At 31.9% G+C, this 25,327-nt stretch overlaps 1 protein-coding gene across 1 annotated transcript; it reads right to left on the bottom strand.

The window, feature by feature from the left end:
* Nucleotides 1-271: 271 nt before the first annotated feature.
* On the bottom strand, nt 272-22,847 carry LOC134681172 (T-complex protein 1 subunit zeta-like). Its single transcript, XM_063540654.1, has 15 exons — nt 22,654-22,847; nt 13,734-13,797; nt 12,760-12,894; nt 12,149-12,208; nt 10,938-11,051; nt 10,356-10,459; nt 9,653-9,763; nt 8,654-8,813; nt 7,813-7,895; nt 7,322-7,418; nt 6,294-6,441; nt 5,522-5,614; nt 4,021-4,164; nt 1,021-1,093; nt 272-428 (listed from the first exon to the last, which is right to left on the bottom strand). The coding sequence occupies exons 1-15, from the start codon at nt 22,788-22,790 to the stop codon at nt 356-358; spliced, it is 1,596 nt and encodes a 531-aa protein (XP_063396724.1). The 5' UTR covers nt 22,791-22,847; the 3' UTR covers nt 272-355.
* Nucleotides 22,848-25,327: the final 2,480 nt, after the last annotated feature.

Here is a 25,327-nt window from a genome sequence, read left to right as displayed (position 1 = left end):
TGAACAAAGGTGACCATGCCTGATGAAAAAATACATCTTTTTTGCAGGTCGATCAAAAAAAAAAAATTAACATTGTTTGCATATCGTTTTAAACTTATTAGAGAATATATTTCTTGTGCAATACAATATTTATCCACTCTCGACTGTAAAAATTGAACTCATATTTTAATTTTGAAAACATAACTGTTTCAAGTGGATAAATATCTTATCACACTCAATGCAGTGGTAAAATCTATATTTATATCACAACTGTATTCTAAAAATATAACAATTTAATGACTGCAGTTTTTATTTATAGTACAAAAGCATGGGAAAACATGTATAAGTTAAATATGAGATTTGTCCATGATCAGGGCTATCCTTTCAATGAAGACATTCCAGCTCTCATTATTTCATCCACTAGTAACAGGTTGGTGGCTATCACAGTACTGAAAAAAACACAAATATAAAATTAAAATATTTGAATTTGTAGCTTTCACAGTTCTTAACAAGAATACATGTCAATAGTAAACCATGATTTTCAAGTTTAGTGAATTGGAAATCTTGGTCGTGACTGTTATTTGGCATATATTTCTAAAAATTCTCATTACAATGAATATGTGCACTAAGGTAAATATTAAAATGTGATTTGTTTTGATTACAAATATTCATTCAAAAAGAAGATTATTCTAATAATATATCCCTTTCAGCAGTCAGTTTCAAAAAGTTCAAGCTAGATAAAATAAGTACTTTTTGAATTAATATCATGAATATGGTAAGATTTTAAAATAAACCTTAAAGCTACATGGAAAACTGTCATGCTTGACCCTAGAATCTGTTCCAATTTTGAAGTCATACAACAATCACTTTTTCATTGTGGCGGGATACATTATCTATTATGATGTCAAAATTTTATGGGAATTTTTTTATGTCCAGCAATGGTGGACAAATAGCGAAAAGGTGTATGTCTTTTACCACAAACTTGTAACAAATCTAAATTTTTTTAATGTATTTCATGACAGTATATATCATCAAACTTACCATGAATGAAGTAATTGTCTCTTCACTCTATAATTGTCTAATATTCCAGCATCTGATGGTATAAGAGCTTCACCTGAAAACATAATTATTATGCAGAAGTTTCATGTAAACACAACACAAATACTATCAGTATGGTAAGCTACTTTCTCTTAGAAACACACTGGTTAAATGAACGGTGTATAAGTAGCGTTAACATTTGACATAAGTTAAACTGGGCCACAATTAAAAGAATGTATGTTTCCCCAAACCCCTACCCACATTTTTGTAGGTGGGTAGGTAGGTAGGGTTTTTTTTTTTTTTTTTATGTCTTGATATTTTTTTTTTATATCCAACAGAGCAAAACAAATCGATTATGTGTATGTCTGGCATATATAGCCATCTGTAGCAACTTAAATGTACGTGTTAAATTGTCTAAATGTTTGTAGCTCTCTGTGTCAGGTGTCAACTTGACATTAATTTTATTTGATTTTATTTGGATTTGTATCTCAGAATTGTTCATGACTGATTTTTTCCCCTCTTTGACAGTGAGTTTGACTACTAAGTAGCAAACTGTTTTAAATATATATATGCATGTACTGTAGTTGTTCAACCTGAAGAATGTTCCATCAAACAATTTACCCTCTGACAGCTCAGGACTCAGATTTTGCTTCTGACATTGAGGAAATCACCAATATTAATAAAAAATCAAATTTTCTTGCTTTCCTCTGAATTTCTTATTGTGACATCTAAAACAACGACAACCATGCCCAATGTCTTTACATAGAAAGAAAACATCTTTTTGGAGATCATTGGAAAAGATGCATATTGTCTACATTTGAGAAACAGATTCCAGTGTTCTCCCCAGGATTTTTGGATAGCGCTGTGGTAAGCGCGTGATTTTCCACAATTCTCAGTAACTTTGTCGCGTCGCACGGTTGGTTTGTTATTGATTTTTAGAGGTTGTGTTTGATAATTCTATAAACAATTGAATACGTGCCACCAGATAAGTTCTTCAATCTTCAATCTTTGTCGTGATGACAGAGTAATCTCTCTTGTAAATTATCCTCTCTTTTAAAATAATGAACACAAATGTAGTTTCTCCTTTGTACTTTATATATATTGTAGGTGGCGCTTTAAAAATATTATAGAATTATTGTATGAAGTGAAATAAATTTAAAAAATGGTTTATTAGGTTATTTAAATGGCATGAAAAATTAAAAAATATAAAAAATTTAAAGAAATTTGTATCAAATTATCCACTAAAACGGTTTGTTTCCTCTATGTACTCCGCTTATAGTTGATTGATATTTTCTGCATTTGGCAAATTGATTGTTAATAAATTATCTAGATCTGTTGGAATTTGTCCTGTTATGAAGTATATTTGATGAAATAATTTGTCTCGGGCATCTGAATACATGTCACATTCAAAAAGGTAGTGTTGTACATTTTCTTTTTGTTTTTTGAAGATTTGACAATACTTCTTTTAGGTCTTTCCCTCCCAAATTATCTCCCTTACTGGCTGACATAACTTCCTGTTTACATTTGTGGCCTTTTTAGCATTAAATACTATTCCTAATCCAAGCCATCCTCTGTTTACATTAAATTTAAAGCAATATTTAAACAATATATATTGATGATTGGTTGACAAATATCGATATTTCATATACATCTACACAAAATTTTCGTTTTGTCTTATTCCCTTATCCATTTGAAAAAGAGCCACGGATGGACAAGTAATAGTAATATACGGGCTTATAATGAATCTCTTGATAACAGGGTTGCCTCCCTCAAACAATGCAGGTTTGACAGTTCGGTAGTAAACGCGAAAAAGTAATGATATAGTCATAGATGGTTCAATCAATGGTCGAGACCACGTTGTCAGAGAAGGGGGTAACACTTCCCTAATATTTTTTTAGAAATGAACTTTTCAGCACCTGAGACATGCATTTAATGTCTCTGTCCATTCCTTTCTTAAGTTTCGGTATCTTTTAAAAGCGAAAAATTGGAGGAAGGAAATGTTAATTTGGCAGTAAAAGTTTTGCAAATGGCGCCATTTTGATCATTTATTGAACTGGTCCCTACGATATTTGACATCGTTGGGTGAATTAACGATCTCTCGGATAAATAAACCAGTCGATCACGTGATCAGAATGTGTACAAAATAATACAGGATGTTTGAAATTCAAAAACAATACCGCTGATTTTTGGTCACCATAAAATTATCATCGGCACCGGAAACAACCCCGAAAAATTTCCAGAAATAAAAAAAAAATGTTGCAAAAAAACGGAATAAAAACTTTTGAGTCGGCGGGATTTCTCTGAGTCGGTCGGGCGAGGGGAAACAAACCATATTTTTATTTTGGCCCTGTCTATCCCTTAATTGACCACATACTTGGAGAAACTAGATGCAATGTCCATTAGCTGTGATGTGTAATGGCATGCAAAATGAATTAAAAAGATTTAACAAAAACATTTTATTATTAAAATTATGTAAACACTAATTGAATTTGACAGTCTTTTATATTTGAAATTACTCTTCTTGCGGCTCCTCAATGGCCCACTCTAATGGCCTTCGTTTTTGTCAGTATATCCTGGTCATGGCACCAAATGTAACGAATGGGTTAACTCAATATTTGGACAGGCAGTAAACAACCTCTATTGTGTTTGATAGTGTAATTTCAACTTAATATAGTATTAACAATAATGGGACAATGTTAACAAAGGATATAGTGACAACAATGGATGAATGAAAATGGCGTTAAAAGTAGTGAAAAATTTGTGTTGTACCATTATATTTCTACCGGTCATGAATATTTTTTTCACTTTTAAATTATCAACTTGTCTCCAATGATTTTCAAGCAACTTTTCTTCGTTTCTAGATTATGAACTTGAGTTTTCTGCTGATACAACTGATGTCACCCTATAAGTGGAAGCTGACTTAAATACTTAAAAAGTGCCTGCTAATTTAACTTAGTGCTAAGAGGCCTAATTATACCACCTGTAGCTTGAACATCAATTTACCTGTTTTTATATCAAGTCCTACAGCTTGTTGAGGACCAGTATATTCCTCCTGTAATTTGACTATAGATTCTTGAGGGTCTAAACCAGAGTTTTGGGCCAGAACCTTGATGATGATCAACAGGGCATCAGCAAAGGCTTGTACACCTACAAAATAAATGTTGTTTGAGATTTGCATTCAACACAGCAATTTTTAATCCTCTATAGCGATATCAGCTCCACGAGAATATGGTACTGACCAGGGCTTCCAAAATTTTTCTGAGCCAGCCGGACATTTTATATCTGATCCAAAATTTTAATCCCTTAGACTAAGTCACAATTGGCAATTAAGGTAATCAGATGGCCATCCCAATGATTGACATTAGATTAAAAACGATACTAAACTTTACTTTGATATTAATATTATGTTCTGACATAAACTGATAAAATTGGCGTTGCATCATTCAAAGTGTGCACATCAGTGTGCTCATATCTGCATTAGACTCTTTATTTGTGCAAAATGACGTTGTCTAGAACTTAATGTTCGTTTTAAAGTCACATTTTTCAAAACCGGATGTTGACTTCACAATGGTAAAACATGGACCATAAATGGATACGTAAAATCCGTGTACGTTTACATAGCACGACTGAGTGAAGAAGCTCTTTCCATGTTATTTCTTCAACAAAATACTTGAAATGAATGTTAGATACAGGTATCAATGATAGTTTTAGCATTTTTGAAGAAATGTAGGATGCATAATTGAATTTCCCACCTGTGCACATGCGCACACGTGTTCTTGTTCATACAACGTAGTTCTGACGATTTTTCATGTAAAACCTTTTTAAATGATTCATCAAATCAAGTTTATAAATGTATTTATTATAAATTTGATCTTTTGGACTAAATTAATTAGATAGAATCCGATGAAATGTACGAAAATAATTGTGAATGGACCGATTAATTTAAACGATGTCCATGCGGTACTGAAAATAGTTTACCTGTCACCTGAACAGGTAGTTTTCAGCTGTCCCAACAACTTATTAGCCTCGATTAAAATTAGAAGGTATTAAAGTAGGGATTGTTTTGATAGTAATTAATCATCATGTCACTTTTATGACCGGAAATTAATGTATGGCTGTTAAAGGCAAAAGGTTGGGTCTAAAAGATCATTGAATTTATTTATGTTAAAATGACCCAAAAAGCCTATGAAACTAAAAAGTAGATGACCGTTTCATGCTTTGCCCAGCCAGACTTTTACCCGAAAATTACACAAATGACCGGCATATATGACCGTTTTGGAAGCCTTGGTACTGACTAGTATGTTTTAGTTTCTGATGAACCAAAGATGTATCAATGAATTTCCTAATAGATCCTCATATGAACAAGAGTTTTTCTATAACAAGGTTTACTGTGATTTCTTTTATTTTCTAGCGGACCAATTTTCACTGTATATACAAAATGACAGGCAACAAATTTATATTATTTCAAACCTAAACGAGTGTATTTATTTCATAAATAACATACCAAGTCTTGCACGACCTTTGACCTCACTTTTGTACTGCATCAGTTCCTGATAAGCAGCTATTTCAAATGCTCCAGCTCCTGGTAGAACACAGGCTGTAAAAGAATAAATAAAAAAGGGTCAACCACTTTTAATTGGACACAATTCACTAACTTATTAATCGAATGAATTTTCAATCACTAAGGTTCCGAGTTCAAAGAGTTCAAAGCCTTCTCGTCACAAAATGTTTTCACTTTTAATTTTAATTGATTGTCAAAGATTGATAGATTTTCTTCTAAAGATTTGTGATTCTTTCCCATCATTTTTGTCTAGACTTCCTTCACCATCGAAAGGTGGACTTGATGATATTATCATGATCTCTGAAAGTTATGTTGAACACCAACAAAACAAACATATTTAACCATACATTTAGAATCCTCTTTTTTATAATCTATAATTAAAACAAAAAACATAAATCATTTAATTCAAAACACATAAAAGTCCATGTCTGGACTTAAGTCTGTTACTGTGGATTAATTATTATTCCTTGGATACCAATTTTTGTGGGTAGATGTGAACCACAGAATTTAAATGTTCAACTAATTACAGATTATATATTAGGTTGTATGCAGACTTTGGCAAAACCACAAAATCAGATATCCATGAAAAGGCAAATTTTCTGTAATCCACGAAAATTGGTACCCACGAAAATAAATGAATCCACAGTAATTCAAACCACATCATAATCCATGTCTTGAGACTCTACAGTAAATATGTTTTTGTGAATCTACTAACCATCTTCGATACCATTTTTGACAGCTCTGAGTCCATCCCTGATAGCATCTTTGATCTGAGTTAGAGTATGTTTGTTTGGACCTTTGATCAGCAGACTCACAGATTGGGGATGTTTACAGTCTTCTATAAATGTATACTTGCTTTCTCCCTGTAAAATAAGATATTTACAACATGATTTTACTGCAAATTCAGAAAATAGACTACAATAATTTAAAATCACATTTTATATGTTTTATATGAATCAAATAGGACTTTTCTGAATATCGCAAAAATTAAAACTTGTTTTAATCATTAGAAAATCACATTAATAAGGCCATAATAAAAAATAGGTTTGTTTGCCCAAACGCTACCTACCCAGAAAAAAGCTGCCTACTCAAATTCTTTTATTGTCCTGATTTGAAGAAGTTTTTTTTTAATCAAATAGGCATGAAGACTTATAACATCTGATACTTAAATTTCTTTTTTTGAAAAAAAGAAAAGAAAATGCCTACCTACCTACCCAATGTCTCAACCTTTGGGTAGGGTTTGGGCAAACCAAATTATTTTTAAGTGTGGCCTAAATTAACAATCATTTCTGAATTTACAGAATTCAAAGATAAAAACTTTTTTCCTACTTACTCGACAGCACTATCTATGAGTTCTGTTAAAACATTTTCTGGAGTATTAACATTCATGTTTTTGATTGTCAGCAATTTTGAAAAGGGACACAACTTTAGATCGGCAAATTTGACGCCACCTAAATCACACTTGATCTGTTTATTGGGGTAATAAACTTTGTTTTCTATCATTAAACAACTAAAGTCAGAGAATAGAAATCAATTTCAGTTCATACAGACACATGTCTAACTTAATACCTATTCCACACTGGTAGTGGAATAAAAATTCCACAAAAATAAAAGTTTTGCTCGATCCACAAAAATAAATAAATGCAACAGTAATTTTTAACTTGTTACAAACACACTTTGTCCATTACTTATCTTTTACCATTGCATTTTGAGACAAAAAGATTTATCTTTTTTTTAACTTACCAACACTTGTTCATAAACTAGTCCAGCAAATCCTAGACAATCTGGTGTCATGTCATCAACAGAGTTCATGGCCATTCCCCCGACAGCCAGAGACAACCTGTAATAGATAAATAAGGAGATGTGGTGGGATTGCTAATGAGATAAATATCAATCAAAGATAAAGGGTGTAAATAAATACAGTCTTTTACAGGTCACAATATAGTGATTTTCCCAGTTTTGAGGCATTATTTTTCTACTCCTGATACTATAAATTCAAAAATTATTGAGTGCATTTATTATTGCCATTTTAGACTTTAATGCGATTTTAACAATTACGATTTTGAGAAAAATCCTGTTTAATTCATATAAAATATTTCAAAATGTGAGTTTAAATTATTGTTTACAACTCTGTCGCATTTTTTCGCAATAAAAAAACGTCCATTAATTTCTGAATTTACAGTAGTAGATACAAATAATTGCCCGTGAGAATTAGGTGTTGTACAATAATTTACCTTTCCATATTTCTCCTCTTGGCTCTCCTCAATCCCATGATTCCTTCCTTTGCCAATAAGTCTAAAGACAATGGATCAATTCCCTACAATAAATAATCACCGCAGTCTTAAATTTAGCTTTAAATGTTAAAATTTTCTGAAAGAATTCACAAGCCCAGGGTTTTAAAGCAGTGATATTTCAGTAGCTTTTCTCAACACCAGCACAAGTATATCATATTAAATAGTTATTGTCAAAGATTCACGACCTTGTTCAAACGTACCCAACGTTACTATTGTTGACGTAACGTTATTGTAACGCAAACTTGTATGGGATCTGAATTATAGAATTGAGAGCAACACAACGTCTTTTGATTGCCTACAAAAGCGAAGTACTAACCCTAGCATCATAGCATCTTACATAGTTATGACTCGGTCTCATTTCACTGATACCATTTCTGCATTTAAATTGTACCCGATTAGATATTTCTTGGCCATATCATCTACTGTCAAATGGACACAATGATTTATTTTACAATCATTTCAATATCAAAAGACAACATTTTTGAAATAATTTCTCTTAATAAAATATATTCATCATTGGATACTAAGTTTTATAGTAAATTGTCCATTAATAGCATAGTTAAATGCAGATTAATAAAAATGTACTCATACAAAGTATAAATCTTTTATTCATTTCTAAATTTGTAAAAATGGAGTAGAAATGATCTCATATAGGAATTGTTACATAACTTTTTCTGTGTGAATGCTTGTTTTGTAAAGTCTAAATAACCTGAAGAAATAACTCATATAAGAAATTTTCACATTTCCAGTGTGAATTCTAGTTTCGTTAAGTGTAAATTACCTTTTGGTTAATAACAACAAAGCTTTTCTTGTTGCCATCACAGACTTTCTTCTTGAGAGCAATGATTTTCTCCACTCTATCATCAATAAACTTCCTCTCAGCCTGAACAAACTTCTCTCTCTCCTCAGCACTCTTGTAGAAAAATCCTGAATTCACCTCACTGTAAAAGTAAAGGATAAAATTGAGTAAAGGGGCATTGTTTATTTTTGAAGTGTCAGATGGTGATATGCAATTTTATCACTATTTTAGGAAATGTTCCTTTGAAATTACAAACTGATAATTTTTCGTTCCCAGCACAGTAGAGTGATATTAAAATGTATGGCGAGAAACTTAGGGCGTATGTGACATTGTCAATGAAATTAACAATGTTGTCATAGGTAAAACAGCAATAAACAGTTCATCATTGGTCATCTCAACTAGATTGCTTATCTCTATTTACATTACTGGCTCAATGTCATTGAGATGAACAACGATAATCTATAAATATATGACAAGTAATTGGGCCGTTATCACCATAGATATTGGCAAATTCATTTTTTGCTTGTTATGTTTATATCTTTATTTTTTTCACAATAAACTCTTGCAACCAACCAGAGTCCTCAAGTTTAATTTTTTTGGAAAATTTTGGATAGATTCTATTGGCATGTAGTAGAACTTCTTCCAAGCCTTGGCTGGAAGGCCTGAGCCCAAGCATGAAAACTATTTATTGTATGTGGTTACATGTTACTGTTGATTCATTAGTATTTATTGAATATCTTTTTTCATGGATATCTTAGGTACAGGGGAATCTTGAATTTAAATATTCAATGTTATACAAACATACAAAATTTGCAAAACCATGATATAAAATATCCAGGAAAATGCAAATTTTCTTCAATCCAAGAAAAATAGCACCTGTGAAAAATAAATGAATCGACAGTATTTCAGATTTAATCTCTCATTATAGTTTGTGTTAATTGTAAATCTAAATCTTTTAGTGATTAATTCAAATAAACTTACGTTTTTTCATACTCCAATGAAACATTACAAGTGAGGATGTAGGCATCTTCAACACGCTTTGGCATTTGTGGATGACGTGCTCCGTGATCTAATACTAAACCTTTTACTAGTCTGAAAGTATATCAGTGTATATCATAAATATTTAGACACAAACCCTACATGATCTAATACTAATCCCTTTACTAGTTATAAAGTATATCATTGTACATTATCAATAACCTCAACATGAAAAGACAAGATTTTCACTTAAAAGAGGTGTCACAGATCTATTTGGCAGTATTGACTTTACTTGATTCAAATCTAGAGGAAGTCTTTATCTAGGTTTAGTATTTCTTTTCTTCATGAACGGAAGTTTTTTAATTCATTTCAAAGTTCTTGTATTAATAAGGAGATTTGGTATGAAAGTCAATGAGATAACTATCAACCAGTTGGAATAAATTACATATCGAAAATATCTGAATAGATTTGAACAGCAAATACTATAAAAGATTTTCTAAAAGTTTCAATGACATATTTCCTGAATTAGGATATATTGGAAAAACGAAAAGATACAAAAAACTGACAAACAAAATGGATGGATTTTCTGAAGTTTTAATGGCATGCCTTTCCTGAATTTGGATATGTGGGGAAAACGAAGAAGATACAGCAAACTGACAAACAAAATGGACAGACAAATCTTTTCCTGGTTGATAATAAAACTTACACAGTGTCCATGTCTGTCTTGTGTTGCATCTCCATGATTTCTACCATATGTAAGTCTACAGGTTCGTTTTCCTTCTTTACAGATAATACTGCATCTACTACTGCCTGTAAATGTGGTCAACAATTTATTATACAAGAAATTTCAAGATGGATAGACGGATGGCTTTTAAGCTTCCAGTGGCATATAAGATATTCAGGATGATAAAATGATGATGTGATAAAAGATTAAACTTTACTTTGTACTAGACCAACACGTCGAGCCAGAATTTTTAACAGGCAACAGTTCACAGGATAAATGTCAACCTCCCCTTCCCACATTATTATGATTCCAAGTCAACCAGACTTTGCTCAAACTCCTTAATGTGGCATGCTATGAAGAGATGTTGCACATACTAATTTGCTTTAAAGTCCTGGGTTTGACTCGGGAAGCGTTTGAATCCACAATCTCCCACACTGCAGGCTAACACACTAATGCCAGGTAGTATGGAGTATATGTACATTATATTGATATCAATTGGTCCATTTTGTATTACATTGTTTTTGGATTGGAATGCTTATTTTAGCCATTCAGTTCTTTTCTTACCTCAGTCAGAAGATCTGCAAGTTCAGAGTGCACTTTAGTCTTGAGAGAAGTCTGGGCTACTTGAATCAGAGTGTCACGATCTATGACCTTGGAGATTTTCACTGCTTCCAAAACCTACAATTATATTTAACATAGGTATAAGAATATGTGGTATAAGTGTCAATGAGACAACACTCCATCCAAGTCACAATTTGTAAAAGTAAACTGTGTTTTTTGGTCATTTACACTATTAAAGATGTTACATATTTTAATGCATTATTTTTTTTTGTCATGTTTGCTGTTTAAAGCAATCACTTGTTTGTTCAACTGTAATGCCTTTGTCTTACCATATAGTTTGAGAAAGTTTGTATCAACAAGCAATTGTGTGTGTTGTTTAGCTCAAATAGTTTCCCCCTTTCATAACTCAAAGTATAAAATCAAAGTACTTGTGAGCATTGAGGAATCAGAATGAGTTGCAGTCATCTTGAATTAGGTACTCAATATTTTACATTGGATAGTTGAATTAAGCATTGAAAGGAAGATAACTCCAATGTCACATATTGATTACTTTTACAATTACATTTTTTGTATTTTTAGAACTGATAAAAGATTAATCATGATTTATACACCATTTTTTAGCCTAAACATCCGAGTTAATATTCCATTGATGAATTTTTTTAAATGTTTCTGGATATAATGTATAGAATGTGCTAAATGCACTATTTTTATAAGAGAAGTGATAATGAGTGTTTTACTGTCAAACTGCTAATAAAATGTGAAGACATTCTATTCTGTACTTCTTGAGAAAAGTGATAATATGTTAATAATGAATCCACAGTAATATGTTGATAGCAATATATGTACAGCCCCCTGCAGGTATAATATTTCTTTAAAAAGATAACACATATGACAGCAGAATGCATTGAGTGTGTAGCATGTATAGGTAAAGGTAGTATCTTTGGTTAGCTTCCCCATTAAGTCATAATTAGGTTATGTATACTACCTTCCTTTCGGAGTTGTCTAGTCCTACAGACTGAGATTGTTCATCTGTCGGACTAGTTTAGTCTTAAATGAGGGTAGTTTACCTAAAATAATGACTCCACAGTTCAGCTAGCAAGCACTCTATGTATTCTGCTGTATATTTATTTCAAGTCTGTTTCTCAACAAATGCAAAATATTCTTATAAATTTAATGAGTAAGTTCAACTGTAATTCAACATGATTGAATGTTACCTCAAGGGCCTTGTTTCTTGCCAGCTCAAATCCTTCTGTGATCAGTCTTGGGTGAAGACCCTGAAAAGAAACATTATTATATAAATAAAAACATTTATTAAAGTATTCAAGTTTTTCTCTTTCTGAAACTGTATACTGAGTTATTGCATGAATGTTAGTAAATTTTGTCCCCGGTAATTTTAAATTTGCACATGTTTGTTTGGATTAATTTATTTTTCATAAGTACCAAATTGTGTCAATTGAGTAAAAGTCTTATCAAAGCCTGCATTAAACTTCAAACTAGTTTTCTGGCAAACTCAGTAATGATTTTCATCTCAACTAACTAAAAATGTTGTTTTAAGGAATTCAAGCAGAGAAACAGAAATAAGTACACAATTAAATGACTTATTACAATTCAAAGCTGTGCTATGTATCGTTTTGCTGAATGCCTTTTGCTAGAACATCAATTAAAACACTTTTTTAGAGGTCAGACAAATTTTATCTCCAGTGTGGTATGATTGTAGTCCAACAAAAACTGAAGACAATTTGGCACATACATGTACATGTAAGTTAATACAAAGAACTGAACTTTAAATGAAATATACCTAAACACTTAATTTCAAACTACTCACTTCTGAGATGTAAAGATCAGCCTGTTTGAGGAGTTCTCCAATGATAAGAACATTAGACGTTGTTCCGTCTCCGGTGATATCATCCTGAGCTGTGGCTACTCGGGCAATCAGAGAAGCTGTTGGATGCTGAATTTGCTGTGAAAGATAAATATTTTTATTCAATGTCATTAGTGAACAGAGAAGCTGTTGGATGCTGGATTTGCTGCGAGGGATAAATATTTTTATTCAATGTCATTAGTGAACATGTACAGGCATCAGTAAAAATTGTTTGATATACAGGACTACAAAAATTAAATGGTCATATGTATTAGTTACAATAGAGTTTGAATTTTAATATCTTGTGTAAAAATTCCAAAGGGAACATACTATAATTAAATTGAGTTTATTTACTACAAAATAAATTTTAATACACAGATTGTAAATACAGAAATGTTTGCTAATATATGTTTTAATCTACAATGACACTCATGTACATCAAAAATACTATTAAAAATCAGAAATGTTTGCATATCAAAATTAATAAAAAGGAAATGAAGAAAGTACTGTGTCTAATTCAGGACTTTATTAACTTTCTAACTAGAATTTGAAAATGAGATGTGAAGTTGACAGTAAACAGTGCAGTCTTTATAATGAACCACAAGTCCTTCAGGCATTGGTTTGTAAAATTGCTTTCAGGCTTGTAAAATTGTGTAAAATTGCTTTCAGGCTTGTAAAGTTGCTTTCAGGCTTGTAAAATTGCTTTCAGGCTTGTTAAATTGTTTTCAGGCTTGTGAAATTGCTTTCAGGCTTGTAAAATTGCTTTAAGGCTTGTAAAATTGTTTACAGGCTTGTAATATTGCTTTAAGGCTAGTAAAATTGTTAACAGGCTAGTAAAAGTCTTCTCTACATAGCCAACAGAATCTTATCTAAAAGCTTCTGGCTTCTTGACTCAAAAGTTAAGCGTGAAGGCTGCCAGTGACCACATTAAATCTTACCATTTCATGAAGTAGAACATTTCCATCCTTGGTCAGTTTGATATCTCCTGATCCAGACACCAACCTGTCAAGTAACACATACAGCAAAATTATTCTAATGTGTCAATGAATCACATATTCCTCTTTTATATACATTTCTACCTTTTTTTTGTCAGCTTCCAGTATCTGGGTATTTGCCCAAAAATTCACAAAAGACAGTTGTGCCACATTAAAACATAGGCTCAGGGTATATTAGGACATTAACTTTCTCTCTATCCATATGATCCAATAGAAACATTAGGGGGTAGTAAAAAAAATAATTCATAACCCCTGTGCTAAATCAGGGATTTTAAAAGGTCTTTTTTTGTATACATTCTAATCTTTTATTTCATTTTTGTTTATGGTTTTAAAAATAAGTGATATCAAGGAGATTTAGAATTGTTAGAAAAGTGTTTGAAAATAGTTTCCCAGATTTCCCAAGATACGTCACTTCTGGAGAATATAAAATGTCAAACTCTATAAAATTAGTAAAAACCAAATTTCTGGAAAATATATATATTGGAAATTGAATGTTCCTGAAATTTGGGGTCCATAAAATTTTACAGAGTTTAATATTTTATACTCTTAGGAGTAGTCCAGCTTAAATGAAAAAAAAACTTATTTCTTTTGGATATAACTGCATGTATTTCCACCAATTAGCATATATCTTTATTCTCATAAACCAAAATCCATGGTACAGAGATATTATAAACATTTATAATATAACATAAAGTCAGAATTAATACAAATGTATGATCTACAACTGGAAAAATATTTCCAGCTACATGTAATATAAAAAAACACATTATGCATGTATACAATATTATATAAAAAAATACATTTAACAATGTTTCCCCTAAGAGTCCAGCTGTTTATTAATCAGTTTGATAAATTTGCACAAATGATTCAACATACTGATGTTTCTAGTATTCATCAAATCATGAAATTTCAATACGTTTGGTCTATTTAGATAATATGGTTTCAAATTTTTTTCTCTATCATGATTAAATTTCGAACAATTAAAAATATAGTGGAATTCATCCCCAATATCTCCTGAATTACAAAGTTTACAATTTCGATTTTCTCTAGGTATATTTTTCCACCTTCCAGTTTCAATAGGAAGTTTATGACTGAGTATCCTGAATCTACAAAAAGTAATAATATTTTTATCATCTAGTATCTTAAAATAGTTTTCTCTTTCAGCATTATCTTTGAATAGACGATAATTAATAGCTTTTGGCGATTCTAATAAGATAGAGTGCCAATTTTGTTTGAATTGGTCTACAACACAAACTTAAACCTTATTATATAACCATGTATTACTAACAAAGTACTGTGAATTCCAAACATATGACAGTCCACAACTATCTAGAATAGATTTTATATTTTTAAGCCATGGAATACTCATCCCATACTTTTTATATGCATATTTATACAAAATAACAGGAAGTTTTTCTTGCTTTCCACACATAAGTTTCGACCAGTAATTTAAAATCCGCAACTTGATATCAATTTCCAAAGGATATCTTCCCAGTTCTCCATAAATCATGAAATCTGGCGTTGACTTCTTTACATTTAACAAAATTTTACAGAATTTAAGGTGGACCCTTTCAATAACAGAAATGTTGCCGACTCCCCAAACTTCACTTCCATACAATAAAATAGGCTTAACAATTTTATCGAAAAGATCGAGTTGGCATTCTATAGATAAATTATGTTTTCGACCTTTGCGGATAACATCGTACATAGCGTGTGTGGCTTTTTCTGCTTGTGCCTTTTTTGCCTTAGAAAAACTTCCTGTTCTAGAAAAAATAACACCAAGGTACGTAAACTCATTTACAATTTCTAAAACAGTATTATTATATTTAAATTCTATATTTGATAATGGTCTACCTTTTGAAAAAACTACAATTTTACTTTTATTTACATTAACCTTCAATTTCCAAAGTTCACAATAGTTATACAAAGAGTCAAGCTGCTTTTGTAAGTCATTTTTTGACTCTGCCAAAAGAGCTGTGTCATCTGCATACAGAATCAGAAACAATTTTAAATAGTAGTCTAGCTCATTTTCAATATCATCGGATACTGTTTTTAACCCTTCTACATCTTGTTCTTTTAAAAAATGTTCAAGATCATTAATATACAGTGAAAATAATAAAGGTGAGAGGCTTTCGCCTTGACGTACACCGACATTACACGGAAAATACTCTGAAAATACACTACCATCAAAAATTCTTGATTTAATGTTACTATACATATTTACAATGGTATCATACATTTTTCCACTGATAAAATTCTCCAGAAGTTTTTGCCATAAACCAGATCGCCAAACTGTGTCAAAGGCTTTAGCAAAGTCTATAAAAGCACAAAAAAGTTTTTTCTTTCGCATCTTCAATAGTTCAAAAAGAATATGTAGGACAAAAATACTATCTATGGTTGAATAGCCTTTTCTAAATCCTGATTGATTTTCATTTAACAATAAGTAATTTTCCAAAAAGGTGGATAGTCTTGAATTCAAAACTGAAGTAAATAGCTTTCCCATGCAGCTTAGAATTGTGATAGGTCTATAATTTTCTGGGTTTTTTGTATCACCTTTATTTTTATAAAAAGGAATAATGTTACCAACTAACCATGCTTCTGGAATTTTACCAGAATCGAAAACAATATTAAAAAATTGAACATATATAGGCATAAAAATATGACATGTGCTTTTAATATATTCGTTAATAATTTTGTCATCTCCACAAGCCTTTCCATTTTTTAAATCTTTAATACAATTAAATATTTCTTTTTCTGTTATGATACTATTAAGAGTTTCATTGAACTGGTTTGGTACTTGCGAAACAGGGACATCGTCGACTGAATCCGACGAATTCAAGTCTTTAAAGAAATCAAAGAGAACATCGATGGAAATATTTGGACTACGTTTTTCTCTTTTTTCATTTAAAATTTTCCAGAACTCCTTAGAGTTACTGTTTTTTAAATTTTGCATCTTTTTTCTAAAAATCTTTCTATACTCTTGTATAGAACAATCCATCTGTTTTTTTATACTTTCTCTCTGCATCTTTCATTTGAACATGATTATCTGATGTTTTGTTGTTTTTATATCGTCGTTTTGCAATTCGTGAGCACTTTCTTTGCTCCCAGCATTTTTTGTCAAACCATGGTTTGCTTTCCTTTGTGCTCTTTTTAACCTTCGTGTTATAAGTAATGGTACCTAGTACCTTTTCTGCTGATTCCAAAAGTATATCATTTATATGTTCGGACAATTTATTTACAGAATTTTGCGACATAACACTTGAATGCAAAAACATTAATTCATTTTCTAATTCTGTAATCTTATTTCCATCAATGTTCTCAATGAAATCTTGTTTTTTTTCATTATCCCACTTTTTTAACTTTATATTTTCACTACCACTTGTTACATCATTGTTTTCAGCTTCAGTTACAGCATTTTGCTCAATTTTAAATTTTAACAAAAGTGTCAATGGACAATGTACATCTGAGTAAAGAGACGAAAACGTATCTACATGCATATTTACAACATGATTTAATAATTCAAATGAGCAAATAAAATAGTCAACAACACTAGAACTTCTACATGTAAATATTCCCTCTTTATCACCATTCACTCTACCATTCAAAATGAACAAATTGTTATTTTTACAAATATCAAGTAAAGCGTTCCCATAAGTGTTTTTCGATATATCTTTACTTTTTCTAAAACTTAACATATTTAACTCTTGTAAAGCATTTGAGTAATCATAGCATAAATCTGAATCACTAACTACAGTACGGGTAGGGACTTATTTTTATGGATGTCTTAATCCGTCTAGTCGGATATCAATAATCGGACATTTTTATGGTAGGTAGTATGGTCATTAATCAACAAATCCAGGTGTGATTGGCAATATATTTGTCCTTTCATCTTAATCCGTGCTGCTAGAATTACGGTTCACTGATTTCAGAATCAGGTTACCTGTAATTTTAACCTCTCAGTCACTTTATTGATTACATCGTTTTTGACATAAAATATTTTTACAGGTGAAGTACTGGAGAAAACTTTGTTTTAATAAAAATAGCCTATTTTTTAAATTATGGTTTTTATATTTCAACTGCTATTTATTTTTTTAATTTGTTCCTCAAAATTATTTTTGTTCTATGTTCTTTGTTATTTATTTTTGTTTTTTTTTGTGTATCTGTTTCTTATTTGTTTGCATAAAATTTCAAACATAAATATTTTTTACATGTATTCTATTTCTGGAAGATTACGATTATGTTTGTTTAACTCTTAAATCCATTAGCAGAATGCTGTCTCCAGGGTTAGTTTGACGCGGCCACATGCAAAATATTTCTACAATATGTATTTAATATTCAATTCAGTCTGTGTTGGGTCAGTTCCGAGATATAAAAAATAATTACAGTGAGCAATACTTGTATATTATTTAGTAGCTTGCTGATTCTTTGTAGTTTTTACTTTTTACTGTAAACAATTTATTGTCCGAAACTTCAAAGTTGGAGATGTATCAATAAAATATAACGCAAATAATAACACTAGAAGAAGATATTGATTCTTCCCGGACATAAGTTTAGTTTAAGATTTCCGTGTTTGTTCATTATGTTAAATTTATATAATTGATCTGCATTTGGGGGTAGGGGGTAAATAGGGTCCGGATCTCGAAATCCCGGGGATAAAAACACGAAGTCCCAAGGTCCCGAATTTAAATAAATCAAAATCCCGACATCGCGAAAAAAAGAATTCCCAGATGCCGAAGTGTTAATCCCGAAATCCCGAACTTAAATTAATTACGTAATATTAATTTACGCACAATCCATGTAAAAAAGGAAACTTGTATGTTATATATTTTTAACAGCAATTTGTTAAGAAAAATTTGCCGTAAAAAGATAATTGCATGATACACATATTAGTGATCAAAAGCGTGTGCACGTGGTTGAACTTTAACTTGACTCCACTCACAATATTATTGAATGCTAATAAAAGATGTTAAAGATTGATTTTGTCCACTGCACGAGATTCTTTTATGGCGGGAAATGTCGTAACAGTAAACTCAGGTGACCTTACTGAAAGACCGTGGGAAAATCCATTCATGATTAAATTTGATGTGGAATGATTGACAGTATTGTGCGTTAGTTTTGAGGCTCTTGATCGATTGACCAGAATAGAAATTTAATCGATTTACATACATGTAAAATCAAAACAAGATTTAGTCTTCTTTAACTATTTTTTGTTTTATTTTTATCAGTAATTTCCCGGATTCCCATTTAAATATTCTACTTTGGAGGACTCCTTTAAACTTCGGACAACATCGATTTAAAAATTCTTACGGACTGCGCGAGCTATAGAATGACTAGAAAAACGACGAAAAAGTAAAGACAGCTGATCATGAATAGTACGATTAACCTTCAACCCCATTGGGGTATAAATGTGCATTTATTCAATAAACTATATAAGGTTAAATTTTGATTTTCGTGTATCGATTCGTAAAATATATTTATAATAAAAACACCGGCGATTTTCATAAAAGAGTCGACTGAGACATGAAAATAGAAAGGCAATATTTCGATTGTCAACAATTTTTTGTTAAATAAAAAATAGGAATCGAAATATGATCACGGCGTTATAAATATTGTATTTAAAGAAACCAATTGTTTGACTTTCAAAGAGATTAACGGGAAATATGTCAAAATAGAAAGCACGAGTGATCTGTCTGACCAAAATGTTTTACTTGCGAGAAATGATTGACAGGTGTGAATTGATGTAGAGGCTCCGACGGGGAAAGTTGTATCAAAAGAAAAATAACTTTATTCACAATGCCTATACATATTTTATAAATACGATATGTTGGCCTTATACTTAAAATTGTGTTTCTAATAATAACATATAAAGGAACAGGTCGTTAAAAGGGGGAAATAATATAACCATCAACGAAAACTCGTATAATTTACGGGATTGATGTCTCAACAATTTGATTTAAACTTCGATTGATAACAGTCTTGGTTGTTATTAGGCTTATTATTTTGAATTAGATGAAATATTTACGGTTTACAAATGCAAATGCAAATAAAAAATAGTTTATTGGCACAAAACTATTATAATAATTAGCAACACAATATATTGTTAAAAATCGTCTTTATTTCATTTTCAAATTATAAAAAAAAAATCCCACATTCATGATATTCAATTTTAATTCTAAATATTCAATTTTTTATTTAAATTCTTATATTTAATTTTAATTTCAATTCTTTCTCTTTGAATACAAAACAATATTTTACATTTATCTATTCTCCATAAATACAAATATATCTGTACAGGTAAAATTTAATTCTAATCAAGCTGGTACAGATTGATTTATGACCTTCCACTTGGATATTGCACAGCAGGTGTTTATTACTCTGGGACAACTGTCCGACCAGTCTGACATCTAGACGGATTAAGGCTTCCATAAAAATAAGTCCCTACCTGTACTGTATATCATGTTTGCTATTTACAATATTTGAAAAATCAATATCAGAAGCAGTTCTGCTATCAAAATCTCCGACAAGCATAATGTATTTATAGTTAACAGAAAGTTTCAACAACTCTTGCTCTAGTTCGTTTAATGAATCGGTTATTTTGTACAGCGAATTTTCAGGAGGGATGTACACGTTCCCAATCACCAAGTCTTCATCAGTCTGTAGGAAATTTGCAGATATCTTAGCCCATAGCACTAGGCTACTCTTAGTCTCAATGATATGAATATATTTAGACATTTCATTTTTATACCCAAAAGCTATGCCACCTGATTTTACTCTGGAGTGTGACTTTCGATTTTTAAATTTAAAAGTATATTCTGGTATGTTAATATTATCAAAATTATCAGTTTTTGTTTCAGTCAAACATATAATATCATGGTCACTTATCAATTTGATAAATTCAGGATACTGCGATTTTCTCACTACACCGCAACAGTTTAGGTTTAACATTTTAATGTCTTTCAGTAAAGCATCGGTAACAACTGACTCTCTATGGGGTTGCTAATAGTGTTTTGGCGTCGTTGTACGTTTGCGTTTTTGTACAGGGTTTTTATCTGGAGTATGCGACATTTTTGTGTGAGTCTGTGTGTTCGTAGCTATATCGTCTTCAACATTGCGTTCTTCATTATATATTACCCCATCGACATACAAGATGTCCCTCACTAACTTGACCTGGCAACCTTCAGCTCGTTTTTTCTTCATGATCGGGTAAAGACTCTTTCTAGCCTGCTCAATTTCGTCCGGGAATTGTTGGTTGACTCCGAACGATTTACCTTTCAGGCGGTAGGTGTTAGATAGTACCCTTGCAAGATCTTTATAGAAGATAAATCTGGCTACGATTGGTCGCGGGCGGCCTCTTTTTCCTGCGCGAGCTCCACTGCCGAAGCGGTGAACATTTCCCAGTTCTATCCAATCTGAAATATGCAATTCTTTGCGTATAAAGTCTTTCACTACCTGTTCTGTATTTTCGTGCTCCGTCTCTTGTATTCCTGTGAATACCAAGTTATTTTTCATCGATCTGCATTGCAAATCGATTACTTTGTTGCGAAGTTCTTCATGTTCCTCTTGCGCATCACTTAAAGCTGATTTAATTTCTGATCTCAATTCGGTTGTTCGGTCGTCTAAGTCGTTAGCTACTCTACTAACAGAAGATCTTATTTGTTTTACATCTTTTACATTGTTGTCATGTTTTACTTTAAAGTCGTCCATAAAATCACTTATACTCTGTAAATTAGTATTCACTTCTTTATTGTTAACATGTAAATTCTTTAATTGTTTATCTAGATTTCCATGTTGTGTTCTAATTTGTGATATTTCGGACTCACTTTTTTCGCATCTTACATTTATTTTTTGAACTTTTGATTCAACTTCGTTAACTTTTGTTTTTAACTCGCTAAAATTTTTAGCTAAGGTATTTAATGTTCTGTTCATTTGGGTGACTTGTGTCATTCCCGTTTCAATAGAAGTAAGTCTGCCATTCATGTTTATTAGCAGTTGATAGACGTTTTGTAATGTAATGTCCTGGCTAGGATCTCCGTAAAGAACATCCCTACTTTCGGTTAATACTGTAGATGTCTCCGTTTGGCTTGACTCCATATTTTAACCCACAAGGAAGGCAAAATTATGTCTGCATCTGCTGAATTCTCTTTCAACATGTTCAAAGGTTAGACAAAAAAAAATGGCTTCAGCGTTACGACTTCATAGACATACTAAGGAAGGTGTCACAGAAAGATGAAAACTATCATAAATAAAGAGATAATGAAATATAAACAAATCCATGCCTAATTTATATTGATCCAAGGTTGTCATTCAGTCCCAGAACGACAGAAGCAAAAAAGCAGAGCATTCATTTTAGACAGCCAAATATCCACCTTTTTGTATGGGATGAATTCTGACATCTTGCTGTCCCAACTTGTCTGTCAAAACAGCCGTTGGATGTAAGAGTAATCTTGGACTAAGAAAAATATCTGATGCCGAAATGGAAAAGAGATTGTTGTATGATGTCAACAGTTCAAAGGGGACATATTTACAAATAGCGATAAGGTGTATAGTACTTGCTACCGAAAAATAAAAAACAGTCCGAGATAAATGCACACGAAAAAGAAGAAACAACGCCCTCCCCCCTTTTTTCAAAAAAAAAAGAAGTCATTTCGACCCTTGCCGAATCACGGATATGTTCAATGCCTTTTATTTCACAGATTTTGCTCGTCGGTATTAACAAACTCTCTTCAACAAAATGACATAAAATATACATGTTTCTAAGGACATTCTGTCAATAGATTCTAGAAAATTCTTCGAACTGAAACCATGTGGTATCCACATGTCTGATCATGATTATAAATAAAATATGAATTTGTAAAATTCTTACATCTTCAGTGTGCCCTTTGGACCAAGATTAGATTTAAGAACATCCTGAAGACCTTTTGCTGCACTAATGTTCACAGCTAAGGCTTGTGCAGCTCTTGCAACTTCAGCTTTAGGATTTAGCGACTTGATGGCAGACATGTTTCTTTTTGTGTTATTCGCTACGATACGAGATTTCAGATTTTAACGAGATTTGAAGGAGCATTCAATAATTTCAATCGAGGCACAAAAGAGGGAATTATATTCTATTTTAGACGTATAAAAATATGCTTCGCTAAGCGCAGCCTGATACGTGACCACCGAGGGCGAACCCCGAACAACGTTTAATAAGGCAAGTTTGGACAAATTATGAAAGCTTGGAACTGTCTGGAATTTGAATTGTTATACAAAAAAAGTAACATAATATAGGTTTCTGACACAAAATAAATGTGGTAAAAGATCTTAAAAATCTATTGCAAAATACTGTTTGTAGTATGGAACCTAGTTCAAGTTTAGAGAGATCCACACACTACAACACAAGTTATTGTCTGTAAACAAAAAAAAATACTTGTTTTTGGCCCCTCCCCCCGTTATAACAGCATGTGTTGGGCAATTATTTCTAATACACTTGCTTACACAAAAGTTATTGTCCCGAAATTACAAACTGAATACTTGTTTCGGCCCCTAACTCCTAGACATGGACTCTCTATACTGATTTTCAAATGTTTCATTTAATCTAATTTGAGACAATTTTTTAGCAACCCTGAAATTTGTTTTTTCTATATATTATAGGCAAATATCACTATTTAATTTCTCACAGGAATCATGTGATTGTCACGAAAATTAACTGCCTCAATCTGCTGTCGAATATTCATAGAAAGTTGATGACAATATCTTTGTAGAAAAGTTTACATGGCGGTAGTACACATGCGGATAACAATTATATCAATATAAGGAGGGAATCGTCCCAATTCAGATAAAACACTTATATTTGTACATTTGATATTTAGTTTCTCTTGCTCCCAATCTTTGTCTATATTATACAAGGTGGGTCTCATTGGGGTCTAAGCGTGATGCGGGATTGCCGATTTTTCGTAACTTCGCGTGAAACGTGAAAGTCAAATGATTGTGTCGTGAAAACGGGAAATGAGGTCTTGCGGGACCCAGGAAATGACAAAAAAATGAGAATTGCTTACGCACATAGTGTAAGCGGGATACGGGAATCTTAACAAAACAGTAAGCGGGATCCGGGATCGATACCCCCAATGACCCCTACAAGGACATATCATTCTTTTTTTATGATCAAATTCAGTCTCCAATTTTCAAAGCCATAATTAGTTTTTATATAGTATGGTAAACAAAATATGGAACAGATGGTCCTGATGTCCGATATTTTGGAGTTTTTGGACTATTAAAATAATTAGATGAGGTTTCGTTACTGTGACATGTGGACAAATGCTTCAGTGATATAACTGATACAACTTCATGCAATTTTTAAAAATGTTTTACTATTTCCAAATAACGCTAGGGACCCGTTAGCTCTTAACAAGGCAACGTACGGACAGTCTAAAACATAAATGGTATTCATCTTCAAAACTGTTTCCCTATAACATGACAAAATCGTCGTTTTCTTGCAATCGGTTATTTCATCAGCAATTTTGAATTTTATGCATTTTTAATAAAATTGAATATGGAAATAAGGAATGTGTCAAAGAGACAACAACCCGACCAAATAAAAAAAACAACAGCAGAAGGTCTTCAATGTAGCGAGAAATTCCCGCACCCGGAGGCGTCCTTCAGCTGGCCCCTAACAAATATATACTAGTTCAGTGATAATGAACGCCATACTAATTTCCAAATTGTACACAAGAAACTAAAATTAAAATAATACAAGACTAACAAAGGCCAGAGGCTCCTGACCTGGGACAGGCGCAAAAATGCGGCGGGGTTAAACATGTTTGTGAGATCTCAACCCTCCCCCTATACCTCTAACCAATGTAGAAAAGTAAAAAAAAAATTAAAATTTTCTTGTGTATATTATTTTCTAACTTCTCTGTAACCTTTGCACTTGCATGGTTTTATGAGAATAAACTATTTACAAGTTACAATAACATCCATTTTGTATTAGGAAATGGACGCGGAGACCGAATTTACTGACGGCTAATCTGTCAGCTTTTGTCGGGTTCGAATAAATGAGACAATATCTGAAAAAGTCTAGTTTTTGGCAATAAGAAAAAACAACAAAAAAAAAATCTTTAGACCCGGTATTTTAATAGCACAAATCAAAGAACAATTGGGAATCTAGGAACTGTTGTCTCTAATTCAAACAATTGTTTAATAAGGAAACAATAGCAATTTTAAAAATGGTACCAAAAAAATCCAATTCTTTCCTGTTACCAAAGTGAATCAATTTTAAAAATGGGAATGGGAATAAGGAATAAGTTTAAGACACTATTTGTGGTTTACTAGTATATCCTGCAATAGTTTATCAAATGCCAATAATTGAGTTTAGCATTTGCAATACAAAAGGTATAGAAATATACTTAAATATAGTCAGATATGTTGGTAACATGAAAGAATCTTGAGTAACAGGACAACGGTAACAGGACAGAGTTGGTAACAGAAAGGATTTTTCTGCTTTATTTTAAAGTTTAAGAAAAATTCATATAATTTTAGATAGGTCACAATTGGAAGATAAC

Source organism: Mytilus trossulus, chromosome 8 (assembly GCF_036588685.1).
Source record: "Mytilus trossulus isolate FHL-02 chromosome 8, PNRI_Mtr1.1.1.hap1, whole genome shotgun sequence".
NCBI lineage: Eukaryota > Metazoa > Mollusca > Bivalvia > Mytilida > Mytilidae > Mytilus > Mytilus trossulus.
This window is presented reverse-complemented; position numbering and strand designations above follow the sequence as displayed.

What these genes read in the sequence shown, in the direction of transcription:
- LOC134681172 (XM_063540654.1), bottom strand. Translation starts at nt 22,790, where the DNA reads ATGTCTGCCATCAAGTCGCTAAATCCTAAAGCTGAAGTTGCAAGAGCT. An exon ending in AAGAGGAGAAATATGGAAAG is followed by an intron (nt 7,419 to 7,812) that starts GTAAATTATTGT and finishes TATCTATTACAG; the next exon opens with GTTGTCTCTGGCTGTCGGGG. An exon ending in TAGTTTATGAACAAGTGTTG is followed by an intron (nt 6,442 to 7,321) that starts GTAAGTTAAAAA and finishes CTTATTTTACAG; the next exon opens with GGAGAAAGCAAGTATACATT.